This window comes from Salvelinus namaycush, chromosome 22 (assembly GCF_016432855.1).
Source record: "Salvelinus namaycush isolate Seneca chromosome 22, SaNama_1.0, whole genome shotgun sequence".
Classification (NCBI taxonomy): Eukaryota; Metazoa; Chordata; class Actinopteri; order Salmoniformes; family Salmonidae; genus Salvelinus; species Salvelinus namaycush.
In genome coordinates this window covers 13,965,818-13,993,688 of record NC_052328.1, presented here as the reverse complement: position 1 = coordinate 13,993,688, position 27,871 = coordinate 13,965,818, and the positions used below count along the sequence as shown (strand labels likewise).

The 27,871-nt window shown below is 42.0% G+C and overlaps 2 protein-coding genes across 4 annotated transcripts; one reads left to right on the top strand and one right to left on the bottom strand.

The window, feature by feature from the left end:
- Positions 1–63: 63 nt before the first annotated feature.
- On the top strand, positions 64–19,139 carry ncoa4 (nuclear receptor coactivator 4). 3 transcript variants are annotated; one of them, XM_038960422.1, is made up of 10 exons: positions 66–223; positions 13,349–13,475; positions 14,494–14,634; positions 14,805–14,893; positions 15,151–15,259; positions 15,852–15,953; positions 16,082–16,204; positions 16,388–17,578; positions 17,733–17,825; positions 17,920–19,139. In XM_038960422.1, exons 1-10 carry the CDS (start codon positions 186–188, stop codon positions 17,923–17,925), a joined length of 2,019 nt encoding a protein of 672 aa, XP_038816350.1. In that variant the 5' UTR covers positions 66–185; the 3' UTR covers positions 17,926–19,139. The 3 variants fall into 3 exon arrangements, with proteins under 3 accessions (XP_038816352.1, XP_038816350.1, XP_038816351.1); XM_038960423.1 differs by lacking the exon at positions 66–223 and adding an exon at positions 11,187–11,373; XM_038960424.1 differs by lacking the exon at positions 15,852–15,953 and having other exon boundaries at positions 64–223.
- On the bottom strand, positions 19,129–27,028 carry timm23b (translocase of inner mitochondrial membrane 23 homolog b (yeast)). The gene is given in 8 exon segments (XM_038960425.1): positions 19,129–20,562; positions 23,277–23,367; positions 23,369–23,388; positions 23,529–23,587; positions 25,061–25,147; positions 25,226–25,349; positions 26,316–26,375; positions 26,477–27,028. Coding segments are annotated over 8 exon segments (600 nt in total). The 5' UTR covers positions 26,565–27,028; the 3' UTR covers positions 19,129–20,491.
- Between the last annotated feature and the right edge of the window lie 843 nt (positions 27,029–27,871).

Genomic DNA, 27,871 nt, shown 5'->3' with positions numbered 1-27,871 from the left:
GTTAGGTTTAAAATCAGATTTTAAGAAGATACATTGTATAAATAGCTGGGTGTATGACTTTGTTGCTGTTCTAACTAGTTACGACCCTGACACGGGACGGTTTATCCGGGGAGAAGAAGAGCAGTTGACTAGGTTTTTTTTAAATTATATTTTAAAACAGCTAGCTAACTTAGCTGTACACGTCGATGTCTTCGAAGTCAAGAGTGCAATACAAGGGGAAAAGGTAGGTGTGGTCGGTGGCATGTGAACATTTAGCTAAAAGGTTTTGAAAATATTCAGTTGGCTAACTAACCACGTTAGCGCACGAAAGTTATGTTCATGCCTAGATGGGATCCAGCTTTTATCAAATTAACGTCAGAAGTAGATTTGACCCTTCTCCTAGCTTTAAGTTTATTCTCCTAACCTGCTACAAAAAGTCAAATCTGGCGTTAATTTGTCAAAAGCCATGACCAGGGGGAGTTTCATGAGTGTCGATATAGAACCCGTCGGGTGATTGGTTGACCTTCTTTGAGGCTGAGCCCTTTCCAAAACATGGCGGACAATTTATCTCCATCGGATCTGAATCCAGTAGTAACCACCATCTTCAATTACAGTGAACATTAATTATAATACGAATCTGACATTAATATATTATCGCAGAGGAGAGCGTGCTAGCTAAGGTCTAAGTGTAATTCTATTTTTTGAAATTTGTACTAATTAATTCATATCATCCGTTTTTCTTATAAAACAGCTCAGCTAGCAAAATGCTAATTCGCGACGTTAGCTAGACTCGGGAGCTCATCCAATTGTATTGGTCACATACACATGGTTATGAGACCATGTGGACATAGCATAGTATCCAGGAGCCAATGGGTTAGATATGATTCCACCATGGGCAGCAACAACTGCCTACTAGTTTGTGTTCAGCCAAATGTGTTCAACTCAGCTAGTGTATCCAGTGACCGTATTTAGGAGGATAACTAATTACTGAAATGTAACTAGCTAGATCACTGGCCAGGCAGTGGACGCATGACCTATGCTTTGAAACATTTAGGTTAACTTGCTAACTTTTTTTTTTTTTTAACTAGGCAAGTCAGTTAGAACGAATTCTTATTTACAATGATGGCCTAACCCGGACAACGCTGGGCCAATTGTGCGCCGCCCTATGGGACTCACAATCACGGTTGGTTGTGATACAGCCTGGAATTGAACCAGGGTCTGTAGTGACGCCTCTAGCACTGAGATGCAGTGCCTTAGACCGCTGCGCCAAGCAACACAACCGTAAGGTAAAAATAACAATTGGTGGGCTTGTTGTTTGGCTGGTGCTAACTGCTCATACCGGCATTGCGAGCTAGCTAAACAGATGGCTCTATAGCGCATGTGTGAGACGTCACGCACTCAAGAAGGCTCAACCAATCACCCGACGGTTTCTATGTCGAGACTCATGAATTGCCTTCCTACGGAAGATCCTTATCTTGTTGTTACGCTAATGCTAGCTAGTAGGTAAAAGTATTCATACTTCATTGAGCAAACTCAAGAGATATGAAGCAGTCAGGAGACTACATTTGTTTAATTATACGAGCTAGCTAACACATGCGGGTAATAACCTAAAGTATTAGCCAAAAAACTTTATCGGGGTATCGTTTGAGGCCTGGTGTCAAACAAAAGGGGTATGCGGCACAACGCTATCTAGCTATACACTATATCAGCTTGATTGTTATACAGTGCCTTCACTAAGTATTCATATCCATTTACTTTTTCCCACATTTTGTTGTTACAGCCTGAATTCGAAGTAGATTGACTGTCCTATGGACAATAACCCATTACGTCTAAGTGTGATTCTGTTTTTTGAAATTTTTACAAATTACTTCAAAATCAAAAGCTGAAACGGCTTGAGTAAACTGTTCAACATGTTTCCACACTCTACTGGTCGGAGTCAACTCCTTGCACATCTAGACAGCCATGTTGCTAGGCAGGAACTGGAACTGGTTCCTCTCATTGGTGTAGGTATGGCCCTGGCTCCTATGTGTGTATGTCATAGGACTGTTCCTCCTCACAATATCTGACCTGACCTCGACCCACATTCCTCACTCCTCCCGAACTCACAGCTGTCATACATTATCAGTGACTGAAACCAGATGTTGCCCTTCTCCACTCCATAGGGTACATGAGATTTAACCATAACATGTTCTGACAGAATGTAAACTTTCTGCACTCCCCTTTCTCACTCAGTAAATTTGCATATAGCCAGTTCTAATATGTTAACATGAATAAGAATATTTCAAGTTAGAACCCAACAGACCGCAACAGAGAAGTGATCGGGTGAAATTATGAAGCCAAATGCAGCTTTACTACACTGCTCAAAAAAATAAAGGGAACACTTAAACAACACAATGTAACTCCAAGTCAATCACACTTCTGTGAAATCAAACTGTCCACTTAGGAAGCAACACTGATTGACAATAAATTTCACATGCTGTTGTGCAAATGGAATAGACAACAGGTGGAAATTATAGGCAATTAGCAAGACACCCCCAATAAAGGAGTGGCTCTGCAGGTGGTGACCACAGACCACTTCTCAGTTCCTATGCTTCCTGGCTGATGTTTTTGTCACTTTTGAATGCTGGCGGTGCTTTTCGCTCTAGTGGTAGCATGAGACGGAGTCTACAACCCACACAAGTGGCTCAGGTAGTGCAGCTCATCCAGGATGGCACATCAATGCGAGCTGTGGCAAGAAGATTTGCTGTGTCTGTCAGCGTAGTGTCCAGTGCATGGAGGGGCTACCAGGAGACAGGCCAGTACACCAGGAGACGTGGAGGAGGCCGTAGGAGGGCAACAACCCAGCAGCAGGACCGCTACCTCCGCCTTTGTGCAAGGAGGAGCACTGCCAGAGCCCTGCAAAATGACCTCCGGCAGGCCACAAATGTGCATGTGTCTGCTCAAACGGTCAGAAACAGACTCCATGAGGGTGGTGTGAGGGCCCGACGTCCACAGGTGGGGGTTGTGCTTACAGCCCAACACCGTGCAGGACGTTTGGCATTTGCCAGAGAACACCAAGATTGGCAAATTCGCCACTGGCGCCCTGTGCTCTTCACAGATGAAAGCAGGTTCACACTGAGCACAGGTGACACGTGACAGAGTCTGGAGACGCCGTGGAGAACGTTCTGCTGCCTGCAACATCCTCCAGCATGACCGGTTTGGCGGTGGGTCAGTCATGGTGTGGGGTGGCATTTCTTTGGGGGGGCCGCACAGCCCTCCATGTGCTCGCCAGAGGTAGCCTGACTGCCATTAGGTACCGAGATGAGATCCTCAGACCCCTTGTGAGACCATATGCTGGTGCGGTTGGCCCTGGGTTCCTCCTAATGCAAGACAATGCTAGACCTCATGTGGCTGGAGTGTGTCAGCAGTTCCTGCAAGAGGAAGGCATTGATGCTATGGACTGGCCCGCACGTTCCCCAGACCTGAATCAAATTGAGCACATCTGGGACATCATGTCTCGCTCCATCCACCAACGCCACATTGCATCACAGACTGTCCAGGAGTTGGCGGATGCTTTAGTCCAGGTCTGGGAGGAGATCCCTCAGGAGACCATCCGCCACCTCATCAGGAGCATGCACAGGCGTTGTAGGGAGGTCATACAGGCACGTGGAGGCCACACACACTACTGAGCCTCATTTTGACTTGTTTTAAGGACATTACATCAAAGTTGGATCAGCCTGTAGTGTGGTTTTCCACTTTAATTTTGAGTGTGACTCCAAATCCAGACCTCTATGGGTTGATAAATTTGATTTCCATTGATAATTTTTGTGATTTTGTTGTCAGCACATTCAACTATGTAAAGAAAAAAGTATTTAATAAGAATATTTCATTCATTCAGATCTAGGATGTGTTATTTTAGTGTTCCCTTTATTTTTTTGAGCAGTGTATATCCAATCAGAGCAACAGGATCAATGTACTCTTCTCTTTACAGACAAACAAACTAGCCAGTTGAGTTATTTAAAGCAATTAGCACCTCACTTGACTGACTGAGTGACATGAGAACGATGTGTGCTTACTTTTTTCTGATCACTAATAATTACAAAAAATACCCTGATCATAATCGTATCCAGAAAATTGCCCAGAAAATTACTAACCTAATTGACAGAGTGAAAAGAAGGATGCCTGTACAGAATAAAAATATTCCAAAACCAGGGTTCGTAAGGCTGGTTCATTGAGAGAGAACTTTTATTTTACAATGCTCCTGTGAAATGAAGCGCACTTATTTCTCAAGCTCGAATTCTCACTATTTTTATAGTTCTACTGGATGATGTTAATAAATGTCTTTGGGTTGTGACTCATCATGTGTGCTATATGTGGCTTATTGATAACAACTCTGTTTCCTACTATAGGCAGTTGGCTGCCTAGTGATTGCAACATTGTAACTCGGATGTGAATAGTTGGCAACGATGTGTTGTTTCCAAGAGCTTATTCACTAGCATATCTAAAATACATTTAATTGCACATGATACACATCATTACTCAAGTCAATCAATTGATTCCAAATCTTCATACTATACATGACACGGGTGGCATATGTTAATCTTGCCTAGGGTGGAAGCAGAGCTGATAGCCAGGCTTGACGAACACAATAATTTGCCTCTAATTTACTTGTTTGCTGCGGACCTTGGCCTGCTCAGTGAGCTGCTGCTGTTGGGAAGTCAAACCTGTCCAAATTCTTGGAGCAGCTTGCGATGCTCATTAGCCTCGTTACTATGTCCACAAGAAGGCGCGATCTTGAGGCCGTCTTCACTCTGTTTTGGAGAAAGAATCACCTCTCGGCGGGCACAGTGGAAACTGGGTTAATATTCGCCAGTTTTTCCCAGTCCCTTTTGAGGACCCTTATGGGTGAGGACCTCGTGTCTTTTGCATGAGTAAAAATAGAAACAAACACACCCGACACAGTTACAACCAGCTTGAAGATTTATTAGGCTATGAAGTATATTTGCCTTTGATGTAGGAGCGCATCGACTGGTATTTCCATTTTTTTATTCTCCCGGACAATTTGCCTGGCAACAATTTAATTGATCGGATTTTCTCTTTTTTTAATCGACCAAAAGCCGGCTTTTACCGACTAACGAAAACCCTGTCCAAAACATCCATCCTGTTTGCAACAAGGCACTAAAGTAATACAGGCGAAATCCTATTGGAAAACCTGGCTCCGTCTGCTTTCCACCAGACACTGGGAGAGGAATTCACATTTCAGGAGGACAATAACCTAAAAGCCAAATCTACACTGGAGTTGTTTACCAAGAAGACAGTGAAGGTTCCTGAGTGGCCGAGTTACAGTTTTGACTTAAATCTTCTTGTAAATCTATGGCAAGACTTAAATGGTTTTCTAGCAATGATCAACAACCAATTTTGACATGGCTTGAAGCATTTTGAAAAGAATAATGGGCAAATATTCTCCAATGCAGGTGTGAAAAGCTCTTAGACTTTCCCAGAAAGACTCAGACAATGTATTGACTTAGGAGTGTGCATACTTATGTAAATGAAATGTTTATGTATTTCATTTTCAATAAATGTGTTCACTTTGTCATTATATGGGGTATTGTGTGTGTGTAGGTGGGTGAGGGGAAAAAAATCAATTTAATAAATGCTGAATTCCGGCTGCAACACAACAAAATGTGGAAACAGTCAAGGGGTTGAATATTCTCTGAAGGCATTGCATTTCTAACTAGGTAGTTAGCTAGAAATGAGGCAAATCATTAGCTAGCAACCTTCTTGGCTTGTGAAGCTCCGATGCTGTGTGTGTGACCTGATCATGCGTGTAATTGATGGCACATCTTGTAGATTGAAAGACCCTAGCCCTTGATCATGACTAAGTTCCATTATAGCTCCTGAGTGGCACAGCGGTCTAAGGCACTGCATCTCAGTGCTAGAGGTGTCACTACAGACCCTGGTTCGATTCCAGGCTGTATCACAACCGGCCGTGATTGGGAGTCCCGTAGGGCAGCGCACATTTGGCCCAGCGTCGTCCGGGTTAGAGTTTGACCGAGGTAGGCCGTCATTGTAAATAAGAATTTGTTCTTAACAGACTTGCCTAGGTAAACAAAAAAATACACATTCAGTAAGTCATTGGAGTAAGCTGTCTCCTGTATGGGGGGAGTTTTGTTAAAGAGTAACTTTCCTGAAATGTATTTTTTTTAAATTGGAAAACAGATTTAGGCTTTAGTTATAGTGAGACACATCAATTCTGGTCTTCATTTTGACAGTTCGTTGCAAAGTGGTTATATTTTAGTAGTAAATCTATCTCTCTTTGCCCCTAGCAGTTTAACTCTGCCATTGAAATCGTGATGTAGAGGCACCTTGAGAAGGTGCCTCTACGTCATCTCGAGGGGTTCGGTATGAAATACTCTCCTTTCTAGATGTGCTGGTTGGTACCACCTCAAGGCTTACTATAAAAGCAGGTAACAGTGTGCCTTATTTGGCAATGGCCTTGGTAAGTGGAGTGTGCCAATATAATTTTCATGATGTATCCTTGACTAGACTACTGACGTTGCACAATAGGCACGTTTACGCATATGACCAAATTCAAAATGTTTGTTTCCAGCTTCATACACATCTGTGCATTGACAAAGTAAAAAAACATGTAGGCTATGAGGATTATATATTTATATTGACAGCTACATCCATCATAACAAGGGCTAGATTACAATGGCGGTCATGTCAACTTTTTGTATTTTTTCCCAACCTGCTATGACTGATTGGTGGTGCAGTCTGCTAAAACAGTTGGCTTACAGAATTTGGGTGAGGATATTATTAATTAGAGCCTACTGGATGATAACTTGTTAATAACTAGGACAGAAGAATTTATAATTGCCTTTTTCTGACATAACATGGGTACAGCAGATCCCCTTATTGTATGGGACACTTTTAAATGTGCCTTTTAGAGGCCTGCAATTCAGTACTCATCTATAAAACAAAAGCAATTTAGATCATAGGAGTCCATATTAACAAAGGAAATTGAAGGACGAACAGATAGATGGCAATATAAACTGTACCATAGAGGCACAGAATAAGTTAGAGGAAAATCAAAAAGACATGGAGGAACTTATTCAAGAAAGATCTTGTAATATATTATTAAAAATAAAGCGAACTGGATGGAATATGGGGGGAAATGCACCAATTTCTTTTTCAATCTTCAACATAGAAATGCAACCCCAAAAAATGTATTGAAATTTGTTACAAATTGCTAATTGTATGGATTTTCCCCCTATTAATAATGTAAAATTAACATCTGTACAAAAATTCTCATGTGAAGACCAAATTACAGAGGAGGAACTTCTTGATGCAATTAAAGCCTTTAAGGCTGGGAACTCCAGGGCTGGATGGCATGCCAGTGGAAGTATACCAAACTTTTTTTGATATGCTCAGAGAACCATTATTAGCATGTTTTAACCACTCCTATATAAACAGTAGATTATCGGACACGCAACAAGAAGGTCTGATTTCATTATTACTGAAACAGGATCCAGTCCATTTAAATAATTGGAGGCCTCTTACACTTCAGTGTTGTGATGCCAAAAATTCTAGCTAAATGCTTGGCGCATAGAACTTAAAAAGGTATTGTCAGATATGATTCATCCTAATCAGACAGTTTTTTTTTTTACATTGGAGATAATATAAGACAAGTACTGGAAACAATAGAATGCTATGGAATAATGGGGACACCAGGCCTGGTTTTTATAGCTGATTTAAAAAAAAGGCTTTTGATAAAGTACAACTGGAGTTTATATATAAATGCCTGGAATATTTCAATTTTGTAGAATCTCTTATGGGTTAAGTTATGTAGCCATTATTTACACCTAGGTTTACTATACATCTCAGAAAGTTTTAAACTGGAGTAAAACAAGGTTGTCCACTATCGGCATATCTAGCTGTTAAAATTAGATCCAACAATAATATGAAGGGATTAGAAATCCGTGTCTTAAAAACAAAGGTCCCATTATACGCTGATGATTCATGTTTTCTTCTAAAACCACAATTAGAATACCTCCACAGCCTCATAGAGGATCTAGATACTTTTGCTAACCTCTGGATTAAAACCAAATTATGGTATTACGTATTAGATCACAAAAAAAATAGGCTTTTACATTACCGTGTAGTTTACCAATAAAATGGTCTGATGGGCATGTGGACATACTTGGTATGCAAATCCCGAAAGAAAGAAATGATCTCACTCCAGTAGGTTTTTAGAGAAAGTGAGAAAAAATGGTTAAGATATAATACCTGTCTATTTGTGGAAAAATCACCCTGATTAACTCTAGTTGACCTATTTGCTTATAGTTTTGCCTACACCTAGTGACCTGCTTTTTAAATTATATTAACAAAAAAGATTCAATTTTATTTGGAATGGCAAGCCAGACAAAATTAAAAGGGCCTATTTATATAACGAATATGAATTCAGATGCCAGAAATTATTAAATATTAAAGCACTAGACCTCTCACTAAATTCATCAGTCATACAAAAGTTATACTTAAATCCGGAATGGTTCTCTAGTAAATTGGTAGGAATGTCTCATCCCATGTTAAAGAATGGCCCTTTTCCCTTTATTCAGATTACAACTGCTCACAATCAAGTATGATGCCAAGGTACTTAAAATCAGATACCACCTGGAGCTTCTCCCCTGACACGTAGACATCTGGCTCCGTAGCATCTGTTGCCCTCTTTGTGAAGAACATGCAAACAGTTTTTTTCACATTGAGATGCAAACACAAGTCACTGAGTCAATTTGTCACCTGGACCATTACAGTAGTGAGTTCTTGTGCAGCTTGTTGTTTGCTCTTTGCATGCACATATATCACTGTATCATCTGCATACATTTGAACTTCAGAGCCAGTACAGACAGAAGGAAGATCATTAATGTACAGGCTGAACAGGAGGGCCCCCAGTATTGACCCTTGGGGCACGCCCACATCATAGCTAAGAGTGGGCGACAGCTCATTGCTCAATCTGACACACTGAGTTCTGCCTTCAAGGTATGATTTTCATCCATCTCAAGGCATCAGGGAAAAGTTGAACTTGGACAATTTTGTGATGAGAATCTCATGGTTAACAGTATCAAAAGCCTTCCTTAGGTCCAGAAACACAGCCCCAACAACGCCCCCTTTGTCCATTTTGGGTGATTTATAATGGGTGATTTGAAAAGGCATTGTCAGTCAATCAATAATTTAATAATTATTTTAGCAAAAAATGTTATCTTTAATTTACAATCTGTAGAAGCTATGATAATAGAAAGGGTCAGTCATTTTGTGAAGCATCGCAGCACAGATGAAAAATATATGGCAAATAGAAATACAAAATGGATGGTGTTAAGCGATATATGGGAGGGGTTGAATGGAGCTGAATTGTGGGACTAATAACAATAACAAAAGTTTATCTCAAATACCAGCAACCGTGTGTGAAGACTTACAGAAAACGTTTGACCTCTGTCATTGCCAACAAAGGGTATATAACAAAGTATTGAGAAACTTTTGTTATTGACCAAATACTTATTTTCCATAATTTTCAAATAAATTCATTAAAAATCCTACAATGTGATTTTCTGGATTTTTTTTTTTCTTCTCATTTTGTCTGTCATAGTTGAAGTGTACCTATGATGAAAATTACAGGCCTCTCTCGTCTTTTTAAGTGGGAGAACTTGCACAATTGGTGGCTGACTAAATACTTTTTTGCCCCACTGTATATACCCCAAAAATATATGGGGGATGCAAACAATTACATTGACGGAAGCAACAATCTTTCCGCAATATTAAATATAAAAAACAGTTGGCTCATAGTTCGATTATTGTGAGATCTAATCCGCCATGGGGAAGATGTTTTTTTTTTTTTTGATCCTTTATTTACAATATTCATCCCGTGCCTGCACACTTCTAATTCTTAAAAGTGAAAGCATACTTATGAGGGGTGGCCCAGGTTGTAGTTTTACATTTTTATACACTACCCAAGACCAATATGTGAGTTAATTTGACATTGGGGGAAAAGTTACATTGTAAATACGGCAATGCGTGTTGGATTGAATTGAGCTCCTAATCTTTCAAGGTGATGATTGCACTTTTCTTCCCAACACAATACCTAAATAAATGGGAGTCCACATTTAAAACAAAATCGGGCACACCATGAGGGATTTGAAGGCCGCCAGAAACGTGTTGTCACTGAAAAATACTGTCAGCTGCAACTGTGATAAATCCGGTTAAAACAGTGTACAGTAAGTGTATATTTTGCATTTGTGAAATTATTTTGATGTGATATGAAAGTATAGGGCTTTATGTTTCTAGAACTGTATCGCAATTGAGAATCGATTCAGTATTAGATTAAGTGTTTTGGCTGCCAGAGCCAGTCTACCTCTTGGACTTTAAGGAGTAAGGGTAGGTTCCTTAAAATAGTACATGTTGGGCTAGGAAGACCCCACCCCACAGTGGCAGACAACTTTCACAATCATGTGTTGACAATCTATGGACACACACACAGTGATGGGCAACTTACTGATATTACCAAAACATATTAAAACTAGTTAACATTACACGATACAATGTATCACTATAGTTAAAACACTGAACCCACTTTTTGGGGATGGCAGCCTGTCACTTGGACCCTCACTGGTAACTTTGCAAGTGTGTTGCCCACATGGAAATTGTTATTGTTTGTTATTACAATGTCAAGAAATGTCGAATTCACTTGATTGCTTTGGGATTTCCAATAGTTCTTCACGTTGTCTTAATAAAGACAGTAAGTAATTGTAATACAGCCAGCCAATGAACCAAATCATTATTTGTGTCGTTAACGCGCCTGCTCTGCATTTCTTTGGTGTGACTGACAAAAGGAAAAATGCTGACAAGTATTCGCTTTGCGGTCTTAGAACCGCCTTTGAAGGGCCCTTGTTTTCCTATTCGTGGTGTACGTGCGGAATGCGAGACTTATGCCGCGTTCAAAACATCTGGGAACTCGGAAAAATACGTGGCCCATATCACGACGTCAGAGATATTCAGCTGATGTAAGACGGGCTATATAAATACATTTGATTTGATTCAGGTCGGAAAGTCGGAGCTCTAGAAAGAGGCCCGAGTTGGAATTCCGAGTTGGATGACCGTTCAACCCAGTAGGAGCTAGTCCCCCCCAAGAGTTCTAATTTTTTTGAACGTTCTGAAGTCGGAAGTCAGATTTCCGAGTTCCCATTTGATTTGGTTGCTTGAACGTAGGCTCAAACTCAGCCAATGACGAAGCGATCAGCCGTGGTTCGTGGCAAGATAAATCATGAAAGCGAACAATTCTCTCATATCCTTTGTTTATGAGAGAAGGGAGCAACATCAGCGGATTTAAACGGACAGATATCGCTGGACATTCCATAACATGAGGTAGCTATGACCTTGGAGTTTGGTTGGCTTTGTACGGTTGATTTTCAAGTATACGTAATTTTTTGCCGGTCTCTTGCATAGCCAACCTTGACGATTCAAGCCATGTAGAGACGAACTCCATTTTACCTGAGCTAATACATGTATTGACCAACCGGTTAATTGTCGAAGACGGTGCTATTTTAACATGAAATACCTTTAAATGTGTGTCGTTGTCTCCTAATGACCAAAGAAAGAGTAAAAGCAAGCTGCCTGGTCCAGGAGACCGTTACTTTTACTCTTAACAAACTATCAAACAAGTCTCTAACGCTGACATTTGTAGCAGTTACTTTGTTGCAAGGTACTGGTTTTATATATGGTTGAAAGTGTACTAACATCTGTGAATTTAACTCTTTTACGTTTACTGTGATCAAATACTTAATCGTATTGTATGTTTAACAGTGTATTTCAGTAACTTTGCAGCTTGAGTATTGAATAAATCCTATGTCAGCTGCTTGAACAAGCACTCACATGGATGGCTGTATAGAAAGGGAAGTGTTTTAAGTGGGAGTGAGATTTTATGGCCTAAATTTTAAGCTGAATTGAAATACTTGCTTAAACTATAGGCCTAACACTGGAGTCTCAATTTTTAACATTTATTTATTGAACCTTTATTCAAATACAACCAAGAGTAACCCCACTTGTTGATTTTGAGGTGATCTGTGAAATCAATGATGGGCATCAGGTCTGATTCTGGACCTGTATTTTGCAACACATCTAATCACATTGTTTACTGTTTATTCCCCCCCCCCCCCCAGGACCAAATCATCAACTCATCATGATAACCAACTCGTCAAGCGTTGATTATTTGAATTAGCTGTGAAGTCCTAGGGCAAAAAACTAAATGTGCACCCAGCGGGGGAGGGGGTCCAGGACTGAGTTTGAGAACCTGACCTAGAGGGCATGCTGAACATTCACTATAATTTGTCCATTGTCTGTCAAAAGCCCAGCAAAATGGGTATGACAGGTAGTGATTGAGCAGCAGTTTTAGGATGGGGTTTTGTTGTGGGCTCCCTTATGCCTGTGAGGGATGTCAATTGAGAGACCTCAAAGCTGGTGTAAAGATCGAGTTAACAACAAGCCATGAGACCAATTCAGAATGAATAGGCCTAAATATTCCTTTTAACTTAATTCCCTTGCTAAAATTTACCTCAGTCATTGCTCCCGCATGGCACAGCGGTCTGAGGAACTACATCTCAGGGTTAGAGGCGTCACTACAGACACCCTGGTTCGATTCCAGGTAGTATCACATCCGGCCGTGATTGGGAGTACCATAGGGCGGCGCACAATTGGCCCAGCGACGTCCGGGTTTGGTTGGTGTAGGCAGTCATTGTAAATAAGAGTTTGTTCTTAACTGACTTGCCTAGTTACATTTAAAAAATTCATTTAAAAAAAGTGTCTCCACACAGGTAAATGATTACAGTTTACAGCACTCAGTATATTTTGAAGCACAGTAGGCCCATCTCCCTGTGGAGCGTGGACCCTGATCGGTCACTGTAGTTACACCTGTTGGTGGTCACAATGACAAAATGAGTACTGTGATGGGAGTGTGTGCACCTTGTTTAATTTCTTACATCTCATACTTATTCCCCCCCACAAAAAATATTTGTGTTAAGGGATGTAAAGCAGAAGTGAAAAGGGACAGAACTCTCGCTTTCCTGTTTATTGGTTTCAATGTAAAAGGGAACAGAAATTGAGGCTCAGTGCTGACAGTACAATATTTCCATACTCGTGCATGAATTAAACTAGCATTTGCTTTATTGGTGTATAGGCAATGAACTTGATTGTTCGAGCACCCCCTATTCGGCTCACAATCGATCCCTGAAAGCAGACAGTGGCTCACTGAACCAAGGGAGGATTTAGGGCTTTGGAAAGAAAGAATAGCATTTTTTTCGTGTTATCAGTCTAACCCTGTAACAAGAACTGTGTCTCTCTGCAGAATGTCTCTTGTGGAGGAGCGAGAGAAGGCCACCCTCAGGCAATGTGTGCAGGCCCGCTCTCAGCTGGAGGAGGCCATCGGTGGGGTGACGAGGGCTGAGGCCCAGCTCAAGGACAACTCCAGAGAGGTGAGTAAAGCCACCAGGGGGACCCTCTTACAGCCCTGTGGTCCCATCCAGGGTTGACACCCCCCCCCCCCCCCCCCCCCCCCGTTCTAGTGGAAGGAACCCCCACTGGGTCCGTTTGTGCTCCGGTTATGTCAGGAGCACACAGCTGGGCTCATACGAGCATTTCGCTACACCGCAATAACATCTGTATAATATGTGTATGTGAGCAATAACATTTTATTTGATTTTAATACAATGGGCTCTATGCTGTAAACACAGTGGTTTTCAGGGATTTAGGACAAGCAACATGGTTAGTCACCATAGGCTTAAGGAAGGCAGATGGGTATAGGGCGTGTATGTGTTGATGTGCTGGGAAGCCTAGCAAACATGGCAGGGTAGTCATTAGTTCCCCACAAACTGATCCATGGCATTATTGTATGTCATAACTGTGGCAGATATGCTAAGCCCTGTTAGAGCTGTGATGTTGAAATGGGTCTTTTGAGCTGTGATAAAACGGGTCTTTGTCCTCCTGACGTGACCACATTTTTAATGACTAGTATGTGGCTCGTGATGAGGACGAGCAGAGGGACCGGAGAGACAACAATTGAAACATGATCACCGGATAGTTTCCTTGACCCGCCTTTATAAGGCAGTAGCAGGGAGAGGGCAGGTCACTGCAGTCTGAGGACACAGACGACAGAGGATCCACTACTGCAGCAGCAGCTCACGTCTCACTGCATCTTAGAGAATCATCCAGCCTTTTTCTGACTACCCAGCAGAGGAATAGGTAAAAGCAAAGGTGTTTTCCCTTACTCTTTGATGTGGATATAGTAGTTGACTGTGTTGGAGGCTAGAATCAGACTTCTGATGGGTCTATAGGTCAGTGTGCTGTCTTGTCTGTGTGTCTGGCTTTGCTTAGCTTCAGCAGCAGGAGCGACATCTCCCAGCCATGACTTGGGAGTGTGTTTGTGTGTGTATGCAGGTCTTTTTTCTTTTCTTTTTTTGCAAACTAATTTGTTAATTTCTCTTGTGTTTACAGGTGAAGTCCCAGCTTCACACCTGTATCAGCAGACACCTGGAGTTTATGCGTTCCCGTGAGGTGTGGCTGCTGGAGCAGATTAACCTTGTGGAGCAGCTAAAGGGAGAGGCTCTGCAGGCGCAGCTGCATCAGCTTCACTGTGTGAGTAGTACCCCCATGTCTGCAGCACAACACAACAATATCTGCACTGCACAGTGTCTGCTCAGAAACCTCTGAAGACCAAGTTCCATTTAGTCTCTTCTCTCTTTTGACCTTCTCATGTTACCGGTGTCATGTCTGATCTTCTCCTTTTCTCTCTCTTCTGCCCACAGCTCCGAGGCCAGTTTGACATTCTCATTCATCAGCTAGAGAACTCCAACAGCAACAATCTGGCCAACCAGCTCACCAGCTGCATGGAAAAGTAAGAGCTGCCACAATGGCCTCTGTCTTGAATTAAATGTAATTTGGGAGTCAGCATTTGCAATTATTGTTTACAGTTGGTGTTTAAGTCATGGCACTTGAGCAATCATTTCAGTCTTTCAGTATTTGCTTCCATTATACCTCTATAATTAACTTGGGCATAGTCACATTAGAACCTGAAGGTTGGCATGTGTAAAGTAGGTAGATGTAGTTGACTGTGGGAGGGAGGGGCTGAAATGTCTACTTCTGTGTGTTCAGGTTATCTTCCCTGAACTTGACTCCTGAGGAAACCCCTGAGATGAGCTTCCAGGCTGACACTCGTTCCCTGCGTCAGGCCATCACCTCCTTTGGAACCATTGCCACCCAGGTACGTGATCCTCTGGGAGCTACAAGCAGAATTACACACGCACACATCTTACTAACAAAATTCACTTCAGACTGGATTTAGCCCAATGCCCGATGTTTCGAGAAGTTTAAACCTTGGCTGTGTGTTTACCGGTTGAGCCTCTTCTGTCACCCTGCCCGCATAAAGCTCCCTATCTGCTCTTAATGGAGGTTTACAACTAATTCCTCTGAACACTGAGGCATAAAACTGTACTCATTGCCAGTCTTTGTGAACGTGTAAATGTTAAAGGTACATTTCATAAGATTTAGACATGTAAATTGATATATCAGTTGTCAAGGAAAGAGTCTTAAAATATTTCCCATGTTCTATGAAGGTATACAGTCCCATGTTCTATGAAGGTATACAGTTGCATGTTATCAATATTCTGGGGGGAATCTTGGGAATTGCAGTTTGAGAACAACACGGTGAAGGTATTGGTTATGCTTTCCTCGCTGACTGCCTTGTGGCCCTAGTTCCTCAATCTGTGGTTACTGCTTACATAAAACCCTGACATCTCCCACATGTCCTTTAAATGTGGATAGACTGTTCATAACTTCCCTCTCTCCCTCCCCAGCACATGGAAGTAGGACCTGTGCTGAATAGTGTCCCTCAAAAATCGAATACTAGCGAGCAACCTTGGCTTCAGCAGAGCTTTCCAATCGCAGCTAAGAAACTGGTTTGTACCATGCCACAGACCCTTTCCATGTGAAGTTGTGATTCCTTTGGTTCTACATGCATGGAGTCCTCACTCACAAGGAAATGCACTGTACTGACATGCACGTCTGTTTGTTTTCTTATATGTAGAGGGTGGAGTCTGCACCTCTTTCCGACTGGCTCCTTGGAAACCGTCCAGTGACTACTACCCCAGTTGGATACCAGTCAAGCAAGAACCCACAGGATTGGTTGATCCCCCGCAAGGAAATTCAGGTGAGACCAGAAGGCGCGAAATACATTTTCTTGTTGCTTATAATTTATCTAGACTCTGCTCCTAGAAAAACAAATATTTAATTACATCTATTTTCACATGAAAAAAATATTTGGTCCAATTTATACCCAGACTGTCACAAAGTCAAAAAGGTAATGTTTTCTTCTCTTTCCTCTGTCGTCCAGTCATCCTGCCCTAAGGCCCCCTTTGACTTCCTCAAGTCCTGGGGCCACCGGATGGACCTGGAGCTGTGGCTGCTGAAGGAGGAGACTCCCATCAGAGAGAGAACCAACAGTATCTGTAGCACAAGCAGCAGCTCAAACTTCTCCATTGAGAAGATTGATGAGTCTGAGTTAGAAATGGCTCTGGAGGAGGAAGAGATGGCAGAGATGGAGACACTGAGTGACTGGCTCATCACCCCAGCTACTGTTGCCAAGGAGACCACCAGCGAGAGCTGCCAGGCCTCTGATGTTGACAGGCAAAAGCAGGTCTCCAACCCTTTCCAGGAGAGCTTCCACGCCAGCGATTGGCTGCTCAAATCAGACTGCGGCTCTTGCTGTGACAAGTCCGTGGAGATTGAGAACCTGGGCAAAATCTTGTGCCTGAAAACCACCCCCACCTCTGCTGCCACCACACCCCAGACCCCCAACACACCCCAGGTCTCCAACCTTTTCCAGGTGAGCTTCCACGCCAGCGATTGGCTGCTTAAATCAGACTGCGGCTCTTGCTGTGACAAGTCCGTGGAGATTGAGAACCTGGGAAAAATCTTGTGCCTAAAAACCACCCCCACCTCTGCTGCCACCACACCCCAGACACCCAACCCTGTAGACAACTGGCTGCAGCAGGCCATTCCAGGCCAGCAGTCCTGCAAAGCCAACTCGTCCTGCACCAGCTTCTCCGAGTGTGTGTGTGATGAGAACTGCGGCAAAGAGGCCCTCTCCACCTGGCTCCTCAAGAAGGAGGGTCGGGACAAGAACGGGGTCTCGGTGGACAAAAACAACCCCAGCAAGCAGTCCACCCTCTACCACCAAGAGCAAGAACAGAAGGTTCAGGGCATCCTGGAGGCCTGGCTCTACCCTAGCAAGCCTGACAAGACCATAGGCCCCACGTCCCAAGCCTTATCCCTCTCAGCCTGGGTGTCTCAACCAGCCTCCCAGGGGGAGGAGAAGGCCAGCAGGGTGGAAGACAGCTCCCAGTTGAAAGGCCCCAAGTGGGTGAACCCCTTCAGCATACCACTGCAGCCAGAGTTCTGGCTCGTACCTGCGAAGACCCACAGTAGCACTGCTGTCAGACAGAGACAGGAGAGCACAAAGGAGCAACCCAACACAGAACCAGAGGAGGACAAGTGGCTTCTACGCAAGCGGGCCAATGCTCAGGTAAGGCTATGGGTAATGAACTGATTGGGGAAACTCGGTCTTTGCATTCTTTAGTTTTGAAATCTCTCAACCACTGGTTAACCAGTGACTCTTTTTAGCCTCAAGCTAAAGCTGGGTCATACTCACAATACTGTGTTCCTTGGTCTGATTTCAGGAGCGACTTGCCCCTCCAACAGTATGTGATCTATTTTCCTGTATGAAAATCGGTGGAGACCAAGAGAAGGGGCTACACCGTGCACCTATACAGGTAAGAATCTCAATAGGCATTCATATTTATCTGAGAACTAATTTGTTAATTATTTGTTCCTGAATTCTTTATTTCCTTTCCCCCTCTTTTCCAGATGTAAAAGCTGTAACCAGTAGCTTTTTGAGGAGATTTTTAGGATTCTATTGTGGAGCCACTTTAATGCTGATCGTCGCGCACAATGTCTTGATTAACTTTTTCCTCCAATGCTCGTCTGGGTCTCATTCCCCCCTCTCTCTCTCTGAGATGTGCCTCTAGTCTGAAGTAGAGGCTGGGGTTTGTGGATGTACTGCCATCTGGATTTTCTTGAATTTGTCTTCTATAATCGTAGTGTTCTCAATGTCAAGCTAGCAAGATGGGCCCTTGGATCTAAAGCTAACTCACAATGTGATTTTGAGAATCTCTATTCTCGAGAAAGTACCAGCTCAATACATGAATGTTTGGTGTGAGGGAGGTGAGATTTTATTTTAAGAAACCTTTTTTATGGAATGCGGTAAAGAGTTGTCACGCATACATCACTAGTGGTATTCACAGAATTCCATCAGTCTGTGACTATCTAGTTTTCCCCCATACTCAAATAAGACTATCAGGTAATGTAAGCTACACTTTGATTTCTATTTCCTAGTATATGTTTTCTTCCGATCTGGTGAAATATTATTTTGTCTTAAACACCAGTATAGCTTTCTCTTAAATGGCTTCAAAATAGTCATCTGAATTACAAGCTTAACCTAAAGGCGTTCTCCATGACCAATACATCTACATTTATCGCACTACCATAACTCTATAGTTCTGGTTTATGTGCCTCAAGTTTGCTTCATTGTATTTAGTGGATACGTTGTGAAAACAGTGTTGGTTTTCCTGTCCTGTATCCCCTGTGAGTTGAGATTGTATCACTGCTGTGCAAGAGTTGATTGTTTTCATGTTGCAAATATGCAAGCTGAAAACGTTGTGCCCAATATAGTAATTCCATTGAAATTACTTTCGATTGGCTGAATCGAACGAGGCAAACGACTACTGCGTAATCACGGTAGAACCGATCAAAAATAACACCTTGTATTGATAACCACTGATATGTCTTTCTGCATATTACCTCTGTAGATGTCTCCATAGTGGGTAAATCAAAGGTATTGTACATGGCTCTTGAAGTGCAATGGGGAGTTGGAGAGGAGAAACACAATGGTGCTTGATGAATGCTTCTAATTGTTTTTTCCCTGTTCATTTTTAACATATTACCATGACGTACTATCAATATGATCGCTTAGCTAACCTTCTCTGCTGTTGTACCATATTTAACTCTTAATAAAAACAACACCTTGAGTTCTGTTGTTGGACTTCTTTTGTAAATCAAGTGTTTGAACTTCTTTTTATTGCCCAAACCAAGTTGTAAGCATGGGCAGTTGGTCTGGAGAAATGCACAGTGAAGCATTAACCAATGTTGTGCTGATGACAATATTTGCTGCTGTCACAATGGAGTTGTGTACCCAACTATTGTGGATTAGATAAGCCATGTCAGACCAAGTTCCACCAGTCTTCCCATGATTACCGATGACAGAGATTGGCCACAGATCAACCATACTCTGAACTCAATGCACAGGCGTCTTTGTTTCTCCCTGTCTGTGCATGTGACGGCCTCAACCTATGGCCTATATCTACTCAGACACCCCCTCACTGAAATGGGTTGAGTCAAGAAGTGCATAGCTCACATTTCTTGAATACCCTACAACTGCTGCAAGTGTTCTATATAGAATCTGCAAACTGACTTCGATCTATTTTTAAAGGGTTTTCGACCAATAGAACCGTGCCAAGACTGTAGAGACAAGTGGGTTAACTTCTTTGCCCCGTTACCATTTTTTTTTTTTCTGGAACTGCAGAAACTTCATGTAGCAAAACCTGTCACAAGTAAACAAATGTGAGGACCAATCTAATTCAAAATACAGATCAGTGTCAAATATGATTGAACTCAATGACTGCAACCTTTGAAACAGCAAAATAATCATTACTTCTTGATTTGTTTACAGTGATGAGCAGAACTGACTTGATAGCCTCTTTTTACATCTTTGCAAGTCAGGTGAAATCACAAGATGGCTTGGTAAGACATTACTGATAAAGGAAATCATACATTTTATAGAAAGCAGGACATTATGTTCCCTTAGTTTAACAAACTGACTTGTCTTTGTAATAAAATTAACAGTAACATTCTCTTGGAATAATAACGCAAACATTTGCAAATTACCACATGCAAAGTTGTGTAATGAGATACTTATGTAGACATCCATAGGAAGCAACTCCACCTTTCACTTCAGTAAGACAGCATTCAATCTTTGCAACAACATTCAAATCAGTCAATAATACTGATTCAACGTGACATTTACAGACAGTGCAATTCAGGGAAAAGCTGTGCATAGACAGTTGATCAGATATTCACAGCAATGAATCCTAACACCAGCAACAAATTGATACACATCAGAATGTGCAGCGTTGATGTGCATTACAGCATAAATTAGGTCAAACTAATGCAAACTTAGGCCCCTAACTCGGGTACCCACTCAGGTACAAGATAACAAGTTATTACGGAAAGGGAGGATATGTCTACAAAGGAATCAAGATATATTTGGGGAAATGTTTTGACTGGTCCATGTTCCATCAGTAGCGGGTGGGAGGGTTTCCCCTCAGGTGGTCCCAGTTGTTATATAGAGAGATGACAGAGCCAGGCCCCCTCGCGCTGGTCCACGTACACCCCCTATAAAAAACACAAACTGTCAGTCACACAAGTCAAATCTAACCAGCCAACACTGATATCAAACCAACAATATCATAAACAGTGAAGGAACGAATGGAATTCTAGTACCACAGAGACATCTAGCAGCTAACCATCCCCCTCACACAGCCACAATAGAACAAAGACATGAGGTATGTTTCCACAGTCTACATTCAACACTGACTCTTGACAAAGGCATTGTAAAAGGGCAGTTTGTTGGTGGGAATTTGCACACGCCTATGGAACCTGGAAAGTACACACAGCTAACAGCAACAGTGGGATATGTCTTCATTGGTTAATGGGACCCTAGTTAACACGATGCCCTATGCACCAGGCGGGGTTGAGTGACAGTTACCACGATGGTGTAAATCATCAGCACTAAGCATGATTTCACATAGAAACATAGGAAAGTACACGAGATCAGCTTACAGTTCAGGATCAGGTTTGAATGGCAAAGCGTCTCAATGAGAAGCCATTGCTATGGGCACGCAGAAGCAAAGGCAAACCCAACACGTCTTTATCAGGAGAGCTGAGTAGCAGCATGGTTGGCTGTCCCTGGCCCCATACAGCGGTAAGGGACAAGACTGATAAGTTCTCTCGTACTGCAGCCACAGGCCCACACCCACAACCAGCAGCCCCTAGATAAGTGTGTGTGATGCAGTAGGGGTGCTTATGTCACCATGGCAGGAAGACAGAGGTTGCTTGAATTACAACACCCCACCTACCCACACAAGGGAGCCCACAACCATGAGAGCAGAGCACTGATGCAAGGAGAATGCAAAACATGCTGTCATTGTCCAAAACACCTCATTGAACTGCTTTTGGATCATTTCCATACGCCGTATGCACCACCAGGGAATTTTTCTAAAAGAATGAAGATCCCTTCATATTAGGCTATGTGATAGGGTTGGGCACTGTAGCTAGATACAAAACATGTATTTTCCTTTGTGTGTGTCAGGATTGTTATTCATATCCCACTATGACGCTGTGTGAATCACTACCACTACTATTAAGAGACTTCTCAATGAACCACTAGTCTGAAACCAAATTGAATGGGAGGCAGACTCAGCTAGCAGAGGTGCCAGCACAATGGGATAATGTTACAATTATGCAGGTTGGTTGCCAGTTGCCTCAGGACAACAACAAAAAGTCCAACTAGCTATGTTTATCCTGCTTCCCTAATGGACGTAAGAAATGATCTGCATGTCTAGACGTTTTGCTGCAAGGTTTAGTGACGTGTGTTAGCAAGTCACACAAATGCAAGTCCATAATATTTGTTTTTAATGTTGATCAGATTCCATCTGAGTGTTCTTACTGGTGAAGGTCAGGGCCATACAGAGAGAAATGACTCTGGTCTAGACAAGACAAACCCTAACTGGAAGCAGGCACCTCTTCACTTGATTAATTTCCAATGGACACATTGCATGAGTGGAATTCTAGACGTTGAACACATCAGTGACAGAGATATTACGACCATGGCCTTAATTTGACATTTGACTCAGCAGCACAGCTTCAATGGCGTGTGATCAAAACCACTTTTTTTTTTTTTTACAGCAGGGCTTTTACACAGATGGAGAGAGTATAAACAAGAGTAAATCAACCTTGAAAAAAGTAGCATAACTAGACTTTGTTTTGTACCATAAAAAGTCAGAAAGGGAAAGATTTTACAGAGACTACATGTGAGTCTAACGTTTAAAATGTGACAGACGGTATGTCTGTTTGACGAGTTTCAAGCATGTTCATACCAGAAATAATAGTTGTCTGGCAAAGAAAACCCGTGGGGTCAACTCGGACAGGGGAGCAGTGTTCATGTGACAACCTTAACAGTATATGAACTCTAAAGCTAAAACCCGTTGTTGATCCCATGGTTGTGTATTTAGTTGGGTGTCCTTAACCCCTCTGGCTGATGCTGTACCCACGCCCCTCCCTCCCAGTGATATAGCAGTGTAGTCCAGTGCGAGCTTTCAAAATTCTTCCCCTCATGAATTTGGTGCGACACATGCTGGGAAATGTTGGCAGCAGAGAAGTGTCCTGTCTAGATACGGTCTATATGATAACAAAATCTGGCAATTACAGCCTACTGTCCCTCCCTCCAAACTCACTGAACCCGTCATCAGTCTAACCAGGAAGTGGTGTCTGCAACAACCTCTTTCAATCACATGCAGACATCTGAGTGGAGTTTTAAGTGGAATCTACAAGGAAAATTAGAAGCATGTCAAAACCTGTTTAACCATTGAGACAAACCATCAGGTTTTCCTGGTCGACCAAACCAGAAAGTCCTAGATTGGTATTTTCTATTAGCTTCCACTAAAAATAATATGCTGGGGGGGAAATCTAGAAGTGTTTATCATGGTCTGTCTGTCTGTCTGTCTGTCTCTCTCTCTGTCTCTGTGTGTGTGTGTGTGTGTGTGTGTGTGTGTGTGTGTGTGTGTGTGTGTGTGTGTGTGTGTGTGTGTGTGTGTGTGTGTGTGTGTGTGTGTGTGTGTGTGTGTGTGTGTGTGTGTGTGTGTGTGTGTGTGTGGGGGGGGGGGGGGGGGGGGGTTGAGGAGACATGAGGAAATGTTTCCAGACAACAAATCGGATTTTGCCGTTCTGCATTCAACATCATACTATCCAGCCAGCTATTGTACTAGTGTTTGTTTGCTGTTTTTAAATGTATTTATTTATTTTAATTTAAAAAAAGTTCCTCTACCAGCCTGTGGATTTGTACAGCATGCCTTTCATTGTCCCAGCAGCAACAGTGTTGATGTCATCCTCTGCTCCCCGTGCCTTCTCGATGGCCACCCCCAAACACACTGTACAACCAAGCTGAGGACACAAAAGCATACAGGTGAATTAATGCCACATTATCTCAATAGAAACAACAATAACAGTATGCCAATGTGTGGCACTGCTCAAATGACACCAACGACTGCGTCAATCCTCTGGTGGGGAATGACGGCACTCACCCAGTGAACCAAGTGTGTTCGCCCATGTCGCTCCTTGGTGGGTCACCAGATTTAGGAGCCTAAAAGTGAGGATATCATATCCATTAAAAACACAGACATCTACAGTCTAAACACCAACTCTGACAACGTCAATGTGATACAAGGGTTGATTTACGATTAGGGGTTCTAGTAAAATGGCTGCGTATTGAAAACCTGATGCATGCCCGTTGAAGTTATGCTTCACTTTATATGGAAATCCTATATCAAAAAGTGTTATCCATGAGTTGAGGTGATCATCGGGCAAAGCGCTGAACAGCCTGTCAGATGATAATGTAGTTAGACTGCTGTACCTTCATGATTGATCTGATTCAGCTTCAGACATGGACAAACAGTACAACTGCACTGCACATGACACTGTCTGTCTATCTTCTAACAGCGAACAGCTGGAAAAAGAATGACCCGGGTCAAACCAATATTCCAACTGGAGCCGGCATTACAGTGAACACAATCTATCCGTGGCCAAGGCAGACTTCGCCCTCCTTCTCCTGTCCTGACAGGGACTAAGTCATGTGATTGCTAGGGATGTCAAGAGCGCTGACAAGGCCGATAAACCCAGCTGTGTTACAGCACTAAAAAGTTAGGTGTGTCGACGCAGGTGTGTTAAGCACAGGGTCATTCAATGGCCGGGTGAGTGTGACATAATCTCAGTGAAAGCAACAACGTAGGTCAGATTTACAACAGAACACCATCATATAGGGCTACTATATCCAGTTTTCCATGGAACAATGTGTTATTACTGATACCGACTGGGGAAAACAATGATGCTGCCTATCAGCATTATAAATTCAGCCAAGAGGTTTGGTGAGAATCAATTTCAGCAAATGTAGAGGTATATAATTCACTGCTTCTCCCCCCTCTCTCTAGCAGTGGTCTGATCCCATCGGCAGTTTACCTTTGGACCACAGAGTAAGATCCTCACTGTGAACTAAGCAGGTCCAGTGTTAATAATTACAAATGATGGATTAATGTCATACCATGTCACGTCAGATTATCCATGCATGTCACTTAGCTTTTCTTCTTTGCGTGGAGCAGAGTATACTTTGAGTAGATTTAAGTCCCAAATAATCACCTAGTTGAATCAATACAGATTGCAGATTGTTCACACAACTGATAAGATTGAGGTTGGCCAAAAGTCTTGCTGCTTAAACATTATTACCCATATAGATGCATTTAAATACCTTTAGAAAGATCAAATGGAACCCTTGAATCATTTTACCAGCGCAATCATAATGGAGAACATGATAAGTTATCAACCAGCCATATGAAATATTTTGACACATACTGAACAAATTGGTGAAGACTGCCCTCTGCTGGTTGATACCAGAATGAGTAATAATAAATAGTCTACTGAAAAAGTGATTGAGACGAATATAACTCTTAATCTGCTTTGTCTTTCAAATCCAGAAATAACTTGTGAAGGAGATCCAATTTAATCACGGCCTCCAAAAGACCATTAATTTGTGCAAAGACGGGGGATTGAGTCGATAACTCACTGTACATTGCGTGGCTTAGAGCAAGCCATGTCTTTGGTCTCTGACAGTCCCATGCAGAGCCCGTTATGAGCTCCAACCGCAGCACCAACAAGAATTTACACAATTATATTTGACATTTCATACAGGCTCAAGAGCGAGACTAAGGGTCAAAACAAGATTTCACCTGTAATAGAACAGCCTCCGATGGTGAAGAAAGCCAGTTCAAATCGGCCTCTGACTTTGTTGGCATCAGTCGGTAAAATTAAGTCATCAGGGTCCTGTGGTAATATTATAAGATATTAGCACTGGACTAGTATTACTAGAGAACGTTGGGTATGTCATTATTACCACAGAATGTGCGTTATTCAAGAGGTCGATTCGGACGGGATTATTTTATTCCAAACTGCCCCATGTAATTATTATTTTATTTATATATATTTTAAAAATTGACATTATGACGGAAATATGGAGGGTTTTTTCTAGGCGTGAAGATATTTCAACAGGTGCAGGCGATAACAGGCTATACTGAGCTTGGTTCCAAAGTTTCTTAATAATATATAGTCGCCATAATATTTGAATTGAGGAAGTGTGATCATAATCATTAGGATAGTTTAGCGATCCTTAGAAGAAGACGTCCTAAATGCCCCCCAGCCTTCAGATGTGCATCAAACAGCGCACTTGATATGCGTTTTTAGGCTATAGATGAGAAAGTTAACTTTTCATTTCCAAACGTTTAGCTCAGTTGTATGCGGCTTTGCGATCTATTAACAGCAAAGGTTGCATTACATTTGCGCAATTTTTTTAAATGATGCATTTGGCGATGGGAATGCATTCGCACAAAACGTATAAACAAAAGCATTCACTGTGAAAGTTGATACATGAAGGCCTTCATACAGTATATAGGCCATGCGCAGCACTTCGTTAAATTGATCGGATCAGTTGTTTTATTTCTCAAACCACGAGCCACGACTGTCAAACTCAGACATTTCTCCCAAAACACGGGACTAGCATTATCAGAGGACATTGGAGTTTGCCAAAACAATAGGTTATTCTGGCTGAAATTGTTACTCTCCTGCCATGTAAATTCCAAATCACGAACATGGCAGATTCGAAAGGGACTAAAATTACAGTTGTGCTCATGCACATAATTACATTATCCGACCTCCCCCAGTAAAACTAAACACATCCGATTTGTTGTATTGTAGATTCAGGTCATGAATCTGGCAGATTCCAAGTTTGTGAACCAAAGTCATTCATTATACTAACTGGAACTCACATGTGTAAAATATCTTAAGATACGGTGAGCCGGGGCTCATCCCAGTCAATGCGTGAGGAGAGAAAAACACACAGACAATAGTCAGCTGATGCTCATGGCCACATCAAATAGTTCGAATTGAATTGCAGTCTTTCCATATCACGTTGAGAAATAATTTACGCCGAATTCAGTGTTTGAATATTCAGGCGATGCTCCACCAAATATGCTGAAACCACCCTTACTGGGTCCACTTGATGATGTATTGTCCATGTTTCCTAATTAACCTGTGAATTTCTTCCTTCCTGGCTCAGTTAGTTAGTGAAATTAGCTAGTTAACTTACTTTAATCAAGGAATTAGCTATTAGCGCACCTAGGTAAAGGTAACTAAATGGCTTGCAATTTATCATTAGCCTATATACCAGCTATTCTGGGGAGCATTTAATTCAAACCCAGGCTGTTTGTTAGCTATCTATGCTATGTTAGCTAGCGCTTCCTCGTCTTGTTTCTGGCTATCTTAACACGAGCTAACTAACGTTAGCTATCTTCTGAGTATGGTACGGTAGCTAACTTACTATTACTGAATACTTATCTCTATACCTTAGCTAGCTACCGTTAGCTTCTTTGAAATTATTGGGTGTACTACTAGTTTCTCAACTCCGACCCAGTTAGATAATAGTTTCAAAACATGTAGCTAGTTACAGTATTAGTTAGTCACACAGTAGAGTGGCCGCTAGCTAGTAACGTTAGCAGACTTGTTTAAGACATCCATCCAAAGATGGTGGATAAATTTAAGAGAGTTCACGCAGGCCTTTTAGCGTTGACAGTTTCGGTCTACTTAACTGGGTGTGTCTCCCTTAGACATCAATGCAATAGCAGCTGGGTCTGGTCTACATAGTTCGTTGACTTTCATTAAACTAGAAAAAAGCTGGGGGGAAACAGTGAGTGTAGTGTCTCGCTTCCAATTCAATTTCAATTTAAGGGGCTTTATTGGCATGGGAAACATATGTTTAAATTGCACAAGCAAAGTGAAATAGATAATAAACAGTAAAAAATAACAGTAAACATTACACTCAAAAAAGTTCAGAAAGAATAAAGACATGTCAAATGTCATATGATGTCTATATACAGTGTTGTAATGATGTACAAAAGGGAAAATAAATAAACATAAATATAGGTTGTGTTTGTTCTTCACTGGTTGCCCTTTTCTTGTGCAGAAGTCACAAATCATGCTGCTGTGATTGCACGCTGTGGTATTTCACTTAATAGATATGGGAGTTTATCAAAATTGGATTTGTTTTTCGAATTCTTTGTGGGTCTGTGTAATCTGAGGGAAATGTGTGTCTCTAATATGGTCATACATTTGGCAGAAGGTTGGGAAGTGCAGCTCAGTTTCTACCTCATTTTGTGGGCAGTGTGGACATAGCCTGTCTTCTCTTGAGAGCCAGGTCTGCCTTCAGCGGCCTTTCACATAGTCAAAGATTTCCTTAATTTTGGGTCAGTCACAGTGTTAAAGTATTCTGCCACTGTGTACTCTCTGTTTAGGGTCAAATAGCATTCTAGTTTGCTCTGTTTTTTTG

Excerpts from the sequence above, each read along its gene's own strand:
- ncoa4 (XM_038960422.1), top strand. The coding sequence starts at position 186 with ATGTCTTCGAAGTCAAGAGTGCAATACAAGGGGAAAAG. Across the intron at positions 13,476-14,493 it reads TCAAGGACAACTCCAGAGAG|GTGAAGTCCCAGCTTCACAC; the intron begins GTGAGTAAAGCC and ends TTGTGTTTACAG. Across the intron at positions 17,579-17,732 it reads GCAAGCGGGCCAATGCTCAG|GAGCGACTTGCCCCTCCAAC; the intron begins GTAAGGCTATGG and ends GTCTGATTTCAG.